This window comes from Asterias rubens, chromosome 1 (assembly GCF_902459465.1).
Source record: "Asterias rubens chromosome 1, eAstRub1.3, whole genome shotgun sequence".
In the NCBI taxonomy this organism is placed as follows: Eukaryota; Metazoa; Echinodermata; class Asteroidea; order Forcipulatida; family Asteriidae; genus Asterias; species Asterias rubens.
Window position 1 is genome coordinate 21,480,770 of NC_047062.1, and position 12,226 is coordinate 21,492,995.

Consider the following 12,226-nt stretch of genomic DNA (forward strand, 5'->3'; position numbering starts at 1 on the left):
TTGTAAATATCTACTGGATCATTTCAAGGACACCAAGGCAATGACCAGGGGGCTTGGAGGCAATCGCCTTCAGTGCCTCCATGAAGTATCGGGCTTACCATCCCATCCCACCTGCCACTTTCTGGTGTTGGATTCCGACAAATGGCAAAGACAGACACATGGTGCACCAAGTCAAACTCCCTTAAAAGAAAATGTACTGGGCCTGATCCCCAGACCCCCCCCCCCCCCAAGAGCAGTAGGGAGAACAGTCGGTAGGGAGGCCTCACGTTATCCAAGAAGCTGTGAATATCATTTTCTTTCCAGTAGACCAAGTGCTGATAGCGAGCTCTGCTGGGAGCCCATTTTTTTATCTTATATTTAAATCAGGGTAAATTATTGATTTTTGTTGTAAATCCTAACAAAATCTTACTTGGTTTCCTCCATCGACAAAATGGATGGGGACAATTCATGGCTTCCAAAAAAATAATGGTGGACTGCTAAAGAGGTAAATTCTAAACTGTGGTCGCGCTGTGGAGTTCAATACCTTCACCCATAATGAAACAGCCTGGGTTATATAGTCTGGTCTCCCATTGATGCATTCATTATCCTTGCAGTGACACATTACGGCACACAGGGAACCAAACAAAGATGGCTGCATCGTTTAATAAGAAGCTCTATAATTATTGTGCACCACAACTATTTGTGAGTAATTGCTACCACAGAAGTTACAAAAGCCAATAATGGGTGCTAGATTAACCAACATGGCACAAAAACTTGCTAAGCACAAAAAAACTTTTGCTTAATGCAAAAATACGTTACCAGCCCGAGTACCATAAAGTTACCATCGCTGCAACTGGTGTCCCAGCCATTTCTTGCTTAGCCAAGAAATTTGCTGAGCAGAGATTTCTGATAAGCAGCTTTATAAAATTAACCCATAAGTTCATTCACTGATAGTTATCAGGTTATTGAATATCCAAACTTTGGAAGGGGAATTTTTATTTGCAAAATACCAAGCTCAATACTGTTATTTCTGTGAAATAGAATGTTTTATGCTGCACACTGCATACTGTATATTTTGCAATCAAGCAGTATTTCATCATTTGTAGTGTAAGTCCCTCTAGATACGTAGAGATGATTCATATTTTGTCCTTTTAAGGGTAGCAAGTATTTGGGAAGTCAACTCTGTAGATTTTGTTATGTCTTGTTTTTTTTATATACACAGTGTGCCATTATGGCCGATGTAGAATATACGTTATGGATGATTATGCACCTGACTACTGTGTAATAATCTTTCTTTTTCGTTAGTTTTACACAGTCTTGTTGAGGAGAAATCCAGATATTGTCTGAAATAATTAACATCAAGAAATCGGAATCGAACTGTAAAAAAAGATCTTGTATCGGCCTGTGTCAATATTTTGTGTGTGTGGAAAAGTGTACACTCATTCCAATCCTCTAGTCTTCTTGAAACATCTAATTATAATGACCCCTGGTACATGTACATAACAATGGACTCTCACAATTTTTAAGTTATTGTGTTCGTAAGTAAAGCATGCATTCAGTAATCATTTTTCTCAAATACATTTAGAATAAGGGCCTAATTTCATAGTCCCACTTATAAGCGCACAAAATTAGCTCAGCAGTGCAAAATTATGCTTCCTGGTAAATGTAGTTATAGTTACACTACAGCCCTATGGTCATGTCCCGACAACCCTAGTGTATTTTCCTTACCCTACACGTACCCTGTTCCTGAATATAGGGTTGTCGAAACAAACTTGGATTGGGGGGGGGGAGGGGGGTCGGAACAGAGGGGTGTCAGAACTAACTGGGGGGGGGGGGGTTGGAATATAGAGCAGTCACCCATGGACTCATGTGAGCAAAGTGTCAAAGCATGCACAATAGAACAGAGTGCAACAGCTGTATAGCTGTGTGCTCCAATCACTCACTATGGCCAGGTTAAACATGATACCTCCATGATCTATCAAGAATCTATCCAAGTACTTCCAGAGGATTTGTCTCCATAGCTGTTATTTCCCATTCCTTGATTGCCTCTTTGCTTTTGTTCTTTTGTCTGCCGGTGGGCAGATGTCCCAAACATGTATTTCACTCATGTGTAACCTTTTCGCTCTCAAGTCTGGATGAAGTAAGAGACTTTATTCAGCTTAAGGGTTTAATCACAGTCGGTGAATTTCAAGGTATAGAAATATATCGGTATACATGTAATTCCTACTGAATTTTTCATTTCTGGGAAAACCAATTAGAGGTTTGTTTTTTTTGTCCTGGATGTGAGTCATACTTATTCACATAAATCATGTTTTTCAGCTTTGTATAGCAGATTGTCTTCATATTTCGAATAATACTCCCGTTTTTATATATCTTTTTTACATTCGATGGGTGACTTAAAGTTCTCATTATTTTTTACGACAGGTATGCAGAGAGTTATGTTTGAATTATGAGACCCATTTATATAGCACCTTGTCAAGGTTTTACACGCTGATGCGGCGCAATTTGCTGCTAATTTGCCAACCATGCCAGAAACACAAGGTTAAAGCCCTTTTCTTTTACAGAAAAATGGTTACGCATTACACAACACACTGAACCTACGCTTTACACCCCATCCGAAGGATTAAGTAATTAAGGTTAGGTGTATTTCTCAAGGGCATAAGTGTCATTACCAGGATCGAAATCCTCACACAGAAGACACCTGAACTTGGTGCACTAGATCACTCGCCTATGACAAAGTTGATTTGATAGGCAATATGCATGTTTTAAAGTCATGTTTACAAACAAAATAAAAAAGGACAACATCTTGCAGTTAAAAACATACAAATTGTTTGTATCATTGCGTGTAATGCTATGGAAAGTTTACTTTTTGCTCAAGACAAAAGTCAATATAAGATCGTTAATGTGTTTGGAAATCTTCACAGCAGTGTTGGTTTTCTGATTAATCTTTTTGGGGGCTTTTGGTTTTATTTATTGGACTCCGCCACTCTCTACCCCTAAACTAGCTAACTGTGTATGCACAATGTACAACCCATGAGCTTTGCAAACAAGTACATTGGTACAATCCATTGTATTAATTTATGTATAATCATTGAAATTACTGTTAGCCCAGACATGGCTAATACTGTCAATATTTTTGAAAGAGTTATTCCCGTAAAAATGACTGGGAAAATTAGAAAAAGCAAGTTTTTGAAAAGCTAGAAATTTATATAAGCACAGGCCTAGTACTTCATCCCTGCTCATTGCCTTTGTGGTCACTGAAATGTTCCAATAGAAATTTACGACTTCCTCAGTGAGGTGCCCATCCCTTGAAATCCAAGCTTCAGGCCTGTAAACAAGTACACGTACAATGGGAAAGCATCATTTCAGGACATGACCCTTTTGGTCGAGTGGAAGTAGGTCGCATCTTGCGTCCGTTTGCGGCCCACTACAGGCATTTCGGTTCAAGTCGCCTGCGACATCCTCCCTAAAGGGTTGTTAACAGGCATACCTCTTGCCAGCTTTGGCCTTTATAGTTTAGGTCACAAATGGGTCAGAGGTGGGGGCTTGTGATGCACCAAATTTGCCACCGATAAAACAGCTGAATTGCACCCCGTGGGTGAAAGAGTGAAATAACAAGACTCGCCTCTCTCTACATCACTCAAAAGGACCAACGTCTAGATGACGAATAATAAGAATAAACCATTCTCATATAGCCCATATCATCATGAGGTCCCTATGAGCTGTCAGTATTTTCCTACATAGATATAATGTGGAGCTGTGTTTGAAGTATGAGACCTATCACCTATTTCTTTACGTATTTGTAGCACTGTAATGGTTTACAAGGTGCTGTAGTGCAATGTTGCTTGAAACGAAATATGAATTGCCTCTCTGAACCTTCTGGGTCAAACATTTCAGAGGACTTACAGATGCTGCAATAAATTCAAACTTGCCATAATTCTGTCCGATTCTAATGGGAGGAATCCGACACTACTTTGTGATTGTTTATAATATTGTTATGCCAATAAATTGGCTTGATGGTAAGAAGCCCACATGTGTCAAAGTTTCAGCTTCCCTGTTGATGAGTTGAAAAATTCGTTGTGTAAGCTCTAACATCTCCAATAATTTTTGGAAGAAAAATGAGACTGCTTCTCCCTCCCCACCCCCTGTGTTTAATTAAATAAAAACAAAATAAGTAAATGCAGTGAAATTCTACAATCGATGAACAAAGAAAATTGCTAAGAAGTATTTTCTACTTAACAGCTTTTTGAAATTATGCCCAGGTATAGATTGGCCTAGGCCATTGCCCTTAAAAATGTTCCAGAAAATGCACAGTTCGCTCACAAGAATGAAGTATCGGCCTGTAATTGTACACAGGGTTGTACCAGGTCTGGATCTACTACACTAGAGTAGCTTTGTTGTATTTTACTTTTAGTTTACATTCATGTATATGATAATCTGATACAAATCAAATTGTTCCTTTAATTTACAAGTAAATATCTGTCGAGGTTGAAAGCGAAAGTTAAGTACAAGTTAAACCCTGAAATATATGGGCAATAGATCACATTTGGAAATAAATGGCTTCGCCAGTGACTATATGGGCCGGCTTTGGCCGGAACATCAGAAAGACCCACTCTTCAACACTGTAGCCATAAGTCACTTGATTCTCACAGGGCTAGAGCATTGTAGTATTCTGTTATAGTAAACACTGAATGAACACAAACCAAATGAAGTGTGTATTAAAAACTAAACCTGTAGGGCACAGTAACTTGAAGGTTTTGTATTAAAAACTTTGGCTTATTAAAGATTGGCCTCTGGTTCAAAACCATTATGCTGTTTTGTCCACGCTGGTCTGACTACCAATCCACATTTATTACACTGATATGAAAATGGGAGGGTAGTAAATGACTATTTTGGGCTTCCAGCCTCAGTTCGATCACAAGTGTTGTATGGGGGGAAAATCAAGATGATGGCATTTTGATAATATCGGTTGGGATAACTGCTGGACCATTGTAGCTTTTCTGAAGTCCATGCACAAAATAAAACATCTTCACCTTGCACATAGGAAATGAGTATTTCACATTTAGATTAAAAATGCACTTTGCATTGGGTTTGGGAATTAAAGGGAAAACATTTGACTGCGGTCTTCGCTAACTTTTCTATACATGATATAAGTACTGCTTGTGTATGTACAAAACTTATTGTAAATAATTTTCGAAAAAGATGCAAGAAATTATACCCATTGAAATCTTGACGTATAAATACAATAAATGGAAGGATGATTTCCAACATGAAGACAGACATTCGAGAATACAGTCTAGTTTATATTTCGGAGTATTTGTTTACTGCCATTTATTGACTTTTCATAATCATTTAGATTATGTACACAATCAGGGTCCAACATCAAAAGGATTTATAATCATAAAATACTTTGTTCCAATCCTGATACGAGAGTGAATGCCAATACCAATCCTCCAAAGAAATATTTCCATCAGATACCCACAGTAAGTGGAGAGCTCTGGCATTCCAACTGGCATAGGATTTGATCCAAACACCAACGTAAGGAAAATGTTAGCCAATACTCCAGTATTAAATGAAAAGCAAAAACAATTTGTTGAGATCTCAGTAATGCAATGTTTTTATAAAACACACTTTTTATTCATAATGTTAAATTCTATTTTACACTTTATCAACAAATATTTACACCTTTTAAATAGATGGAATACATTTACAAAACAGTTCACTAACAAGTCAGGTGGTCACCTGCTTGACAGAAAAAGTCATATCCACTTCCAGGGAAAGAAGTAATCTGAAAATTTTGTGACAAAATTTATAAATAAATTCTTCCCAACAAAGCGTAAGGTTGAACCAAGACACTGGACACGTTTGGTAATTGAACTCAAGTCAAAGTTGTGAGATAATAATGAAAGGAAAAAACACCCAAGTCTTTTTTCTAGGATAATTGAGGAATTTCCTTTACCATCATAGTTTAATAAAATACAAAGTAACTGTGTTTTTCCTCCTAGGATGGTTGAGGCATTTCCTTAACCATCCTAGGTATAAAAAATGCATAGTTAGTGTGTGTGTTTCCTAGGATAGTTGAGCCATTTCCTTAACCATCCTTGAATAAAAAAGACTAAGTGTGTTTTTTTCTCCTAAGATGTTTGAGGCATTTCCTGGAATATCACAGGATGTTTTTCTCATAATAGTTGATGCATGCTTTCCCTTTTTACCAATTACCAACAGTGTCCACTGTTGGTAATTGTCAAAGACCAGTCTTCTTACTTGCTGTATCTCAACATATGCATAAAATAACAAACCTGTGACAATTTGAACTCAATTGGTTGTCAAAGATGCGAGATAATAATGAAAGAAAAAACACCCTTGTTACACGAAGTTGTGTGCTTTCAGATCCTTGATTTCGAGACCTCAAAATCTTACTCAAAAATTTTCTTAAAATCCATTTCGTGGAAAAAAATTCTTTCTCTAAAAAAACTACATTACTTCAGACGGAATGTTACTATCAACAGCTCCACATAACTCGTTACCTAGTAAGTTTTTATGCCAACAATTATTTTGAGTAATTACCGACAGTGTCCTGAGCCTTTAAGAAAAACAGCCGTAACTTTCAGCAAAAGAAATAAAACTATCAGGGAAGGTCTACATTTTCAGAATTAAAAATCAATCACACTTTTCATGATTTTAATGGAAATAATCCTGAGCAAATTTTCTAGTGTAGTTTTAAACAGAAAACCCCAAGCCTATACCCAGTGGTGCTACTCTAGCATATTCACACAGACTGCCTAAGGCCAGATTCATACTTCCTGCGAACGTGAATGCAAAGCGAATTTGACGTCACAAATTCTCATGAACAATTCACAAGAGTTGCCCTGTTTCATTGTTTATAAAGGCCTTATGATTGGCAACTTCCATTAAAAACCTTTAAACAAAAACTTACTATTTATTTAACCTCTTTTCCCTGGTGGAGTCAAACAAAAGCAATGAAATTCAGAAATTGAGAAAAGGGGAAGTTTTTGTGATGTGTTTTCAGTTTTGTAGCTGTACTCAACTCATGCTAAACCTTCCCAGCTGTGATGTTAAATTCCCTTTGCATGAAGCATCAGAGGAACTATGAACCAGGCTTTACTTTAGAATTGACTACCTTTAAACTGCTTCCCTGCCTCTTACAACTTGTCTCAATTCAAATGCAATACTAACGGTCATCTTCCTACTCCTTCATGTCCTCTTTGCAAAAATTATATCAAACATTTTTTTGTTAAACCTGATTTTAATGTACCTGTTTTTTCCTAGTGAAGTCAAACAAAAGTAATGATATTCAGCAATTGTGAAAAAAAAGCCCTACATGGAAAATGTGGTGATAAGTTTGGAGTTCTTCTATAGCACTGCGCAAGGCAATAAAATAAAAAAACATAATTACAAAATTGTCGGCCGAGGAAATATATACCTATCACTTCCTCACAAACTTTTCTCTTCAACAAGATATAGGGTTACATCAAGTGAAAGGGTTCGATAACCGTTCATATCTAGTGCACATTGTCCGTCCAACATTACTCCTCAACTCTTACATTCATTAACCCATATCTCATCCTCTCTGTGGCTCACTCCCCCTCCCCCCCCCCCCTTCACTAAGAGCAAGCGATGCCCGGTCTTTCACCCCCTCTTCTCTGAGACTACCCAGGCAAGAAAAAAGAAAAAAATGACAAAAAATCTCCCCTGTCATCATCGTGCCGAGGGACTTCATGTTTAGAATGGAGATGACAAGCTCGCAATGTAACCCATTGTAATGTATACTAATGAACTAGTGCTAACATACATGAGGCTGATTCACTGGTGGTAGGGAGGGGGGATTATCTCATGTGATGCAATCTATATTCACTCAGCGAGCAACCCCGGTTTCCTCAAAATTAGGCCACTGGGCCAGTGTGTATACACGGTGACTCATCCCTCTCTTTATTTGGTTTCTTTTTCATCCCCCACCCTCTACCCGTCTACAAACCCCTTAAAGGCACTGGACATGTTTGGTTATTGTCAAAGTATTCTCACTTGGTGTTAAACCCAACATACATGTATGCATAAAATAACAAATCTGTGAAAATTTTGACTCAATTGGTTATCGAAGTTGCAAGAAAATAATGAAAGAAAAAAACACCATAGTTGCACAAATTGTGTGCTTTCAGATGCTTCAGGTCTGAAGTACTTTAAATCTAATATTTTAATTTGAGTTTGAAATTACCCCTTTTTCAAAAACTACGCTACTTCAGAGGGAGCCGTTTCTTGCAGTGTTTTATACACTCAACAGCTCTTCATTGCTTGTTACCAAGTAAGTTTTGATGTTAGGAAATTATTTAAAGTAATCACCAATAGTGGCCTTTAACTTTGGGTGCACAAACCCCCTGGGCTCCCTTTCTGAGTAGATTTATTCTTAATTTCTTTTGAGCTGGTACAGTTTCTCTTTAGTGATTAGTGGCGCTTTCTAGGGTAGATTGGTTGATTTAGTGGTCGGATCTGTCTAGCCGATGTCAATTCGTTATACGCACTGTCTGGATCATATAACTCATATCACATTCGATCAGGTTTTTAGAATAATGGATTCATAGCACTTGGCTTAGTGCCAGAGATAATATCAACTAGAAAACCCACTGCCCCCCCCCCCAAAAAAAAAAAAACCATGAAGAAATAAATAATATAATACAATAATACAAACAAAGACAAAATGACAAAATAATTAACACAGGATATAGTGGGGGATTTGGATTGTGGTTCAACGACATCAAGCACGGGGAAAATGTAAATAAAATGCAGAAATTGTTTTTCCTGGGGTCATCGAATATCCTAACTAAACATAAAGTTAACCATTGCAGCTTGGTTGGGCTTTTCTGGAAAGATATACCAAAACAAATCGATCGGCAAAACAACTTTTCAACAAGAAAAGTGAATGTAATGTTCATGAATTTGTTTGCTACCTTCCCTCCTAAGAAAATGAATAAGACATGAACTTGTTCATTTAACATGAATGACTCTCATTCACCACGGAGGGGTTCCTGCGTGGCTAGAGATGGTTGATGTGAACGATTAGCAATATCAGGGATGAGAGTCATTACTAACAAAAAAGTCTGAAAATTTGATACAAATTCAAAGGTATGTTGAAATGATGTCATTTCTACCGTTTGGTAACCCTTGGAAACAGTATCCAAAGCACTAGAGAATAAACCAATGAGCAGGATTTCTTTATTTGTGGAAAAAAATATTGTTTGATTTTCTTCACCAGGCAGACATAAAAAGTCTGAATTCAGCCAAAAGTCTGAACAATCTCATCCCTGCAATATGTCTGCCAATTTGGTTGCCGGTGTTGCATACTCCAAAGGTGTTGAGATGTTTTCTGGAATGCTTAAGGCCCAATGAACAGGGTTAATAGTCAAAGCAGTTTGATACAATGTGTAATGATGAATTCCTATTACTATTTATAAGGTAAATGGATAGCGTTGCATACATTATTTCTCCTCAGCCGCTTCAGGAAAATAGGTTAAAGGAGGGGGGGGGGGAAGTGGAAAAAAGAAAGCAAAACAACCTCTGGCTATCAATTTCAGAAAAGTAGAATGTATGAATAAATTCAAAATTATCCTAAAAAGGCTTGTTTGGTGCTCATAGCCACAAGTGTATTGGCACACTAGCGTGCAAATTTAAGTGTAAGGCAATCAATACCTACACATACGCGATGTAAACGCTATTAGCACGCACGTACAACCGTTGAGCCTTTATAGGACGCAAGGACTTAACAGAAATTTAAGCCTACAAAACAAATTTGCCTACATTATTAGGCTTTTTAACAAAATGGGAATAACAGAATAGTGACTCAGTCTTAAACAGCTGTTTAAAACCTTTCAGGGTCGTGGTCATGCGATTAAGGACCTTTCGGCTCGGTCCTTGTAGCCTACTACTCCCTTACTCAAAGAACAAACAAATTCAATTCTTATTTTGTTCTAAGTCAATCAATCTGAGGTTTAATTTCATCAAAACTGTCTTAGGACCTCTGTAAACTTTTGGACAGGCTTTGTCTGATCTGCAAAATTTGATCTTCCACTATGCCCTTTGAGGGGCCAAGTTCATACAGCCGTACAGTGCATGTCATAAAATATTGACATGGCAAAATTGTTGAGGCAGTATTATGAGAATGGTTTACATACGCACACTTTTGGCTCAACACAGAAAAAGCTGGCTTCACAAAGAAAAACAGGCAATCTACCAAACATGATTCTGCTCAGCACAGAAGAATTTTGCTCAGCAGAAATAACAGGCAACCAACCCATACAACCATGTGTTGGCCATGTGTGCTACATACTGCAGCACGACCTGCCTACTCCCCAGAGAGCTGAGATGGTTTATAGGATGAAACTTGGTGGGTATCCATGCTCTACAAATGTCCTTTAGTATTAAGGGAGCAAATACAAGATGCCTTATGTTTACTCAATAAAATAAGGTGGGGTTTCTTCTTCATCGCACCAGGCCTCAAGATGACGATGGCTGGCCCAGCGTTACGATGGATGGACTTCAATGGATGATGATTCATCACAGTGTCTGCACCTGGTCCAACTTCGGCGGCTGTGCAACAAGCCATTATTGGAATGGATGTCTCGCTGGCCGTTATTCCAAATCATCCACGTCATACGAGTCATGGAAGTCATCAATACCTGTGAGATAAATAAAAAGTGGGTTCTTCATCATCAGAGAGTTACATTAATAAACACTCGGGGTGCTAATAATCTGAACGGTAATCAGCGGCAGCGTGCCGTGACTACATCAAACATTCCGAAATGTGGGAATCCCACAGAGGCAAGTTTTAAGATGACATAGTGTTGATATTAATCCGCTGGAGGATCTGATACATACGGGAGTGCATCCATCTCCGGTGTATTTCCAGTGGTTATTAATCTTTAACGTGTTTTCATAATTTACATTCCTGGTACTGTTTGATCATTTCGGATATGACGTAAGCCTGACTACAAAAATATTCTAACAATTGACCGCTATGATTGAAACCAAATAAACACTACCTTGCCAATATAATACATCATGAAAACATGACCCCTTTGACTCTTATTCCCATCTGATATTCCTTATTGCATGTTACCGTTTTAATGAAAGAAAAAGCTATATATACGTGTATATACATCTATAAACAACAATAAAAATAATAAAAATAATAATAGGTTTTTATATAGCGCTGTATTACACACCTAAGGACATATCAAAGCACTCATATTTTGTCATGCAAGATATGTAGAGCTCAGTTTTTGAAATATGAGACCTATTCAATGCATGTACCTCAAAATATATTTTGTTACAACATTAACAATACTGTACATCCTGTTTCCCATCTCGATTACCCCTACTCCCAGACAATCAATAAGAACATAAGACTCTAAAAACAAGTGTCCTTTCTCATTAAACAATTCAAAAGACACATGATTCCCTCCACATACAAGATGCTTTCCCACCCCCCTCCGGCGACCCCGCCCCCATCCTCTTCTCTAGTAATAAGAAGTGATGTTGAGCCACTCGCATCCTGTCTTGTACTCCCCCTCAGGGAGTATGTGTTTCCCAAACCCTAATGGAACTGATACACCTGTCGGACAGTGAGACACTAGGTGAGCATTGACGAGGAGAGAAGATTCATTAATATTGTCTGTGGTAGATACGTCACGGTGGGACGCTTAAAGAGGAGACAGGGGATGAGAGAGGGAGAGAGGGAGAGAGAAAGAGGGGAACTCTTGGCACTGGATGGCCGGGGTCGTTCGAAGTAGAGCACTGCGATCCAGTTTAATAAAAGGAGGCAGTATTTCATTGACTGCTGCTTCAGGAATCTGAATAAAAGAGAGAGCTGCAATGGCATAAATCAAAGTGATGGAGATCCAAATGTGCTTGGATGATGAACTCCAAGGGTGCACAGTGGTTTTTCATGGCTGGTTATTTTGTCATGAAGTCAATCATAAATAAGACACATTATAAGATATTTATAGCAATAATAATAATAACAGCATATTCCCAGCGGTTGCAAAGTGTACAACAAAACAAATGAAAACCACAGAGGCAAAATATTTTGAAAAAACAAGAAAACAAAACATTTTATACCAGGAAAATTACACGGAGCAAAGTAGATATACACAGAGCAAAGTAGATATGGTGTTGACACAGGCCAAATTCTATGAAGACACATTGTATTTGCTTTTTATTGAACAAAAGCAACAAA

At 38.0% G+C, this 12,226-nt stretch overlaps 1 protein-coding gene across 1 annotated transcript in view; it reads right to left on the minus strand.

The window, feature by feature from the left end:
* Window positions 1-9,224: 9,224 nt before the first annotated feature.
* Window positions 9,225-12,226, minus strand: part of LOC117292501 (transcription factor IIIB 90 kDa subunit-like) — a 51,219-nt gene continuing 48,217 nt past the window's right edge. Inside the window, exon 18 of the mRNA XM_033774570.1 lies at window positions 9,225-10,667. Within this exon, the coding sequence (XP_033630461.1) occupies window positions 10,621-10,667 (47 nt within the window). The 3' untranslated portion in view covers window positions 9,225-10,620. The remainder of the gene's footprint in view (window positions 10,668-12,226) is intronic.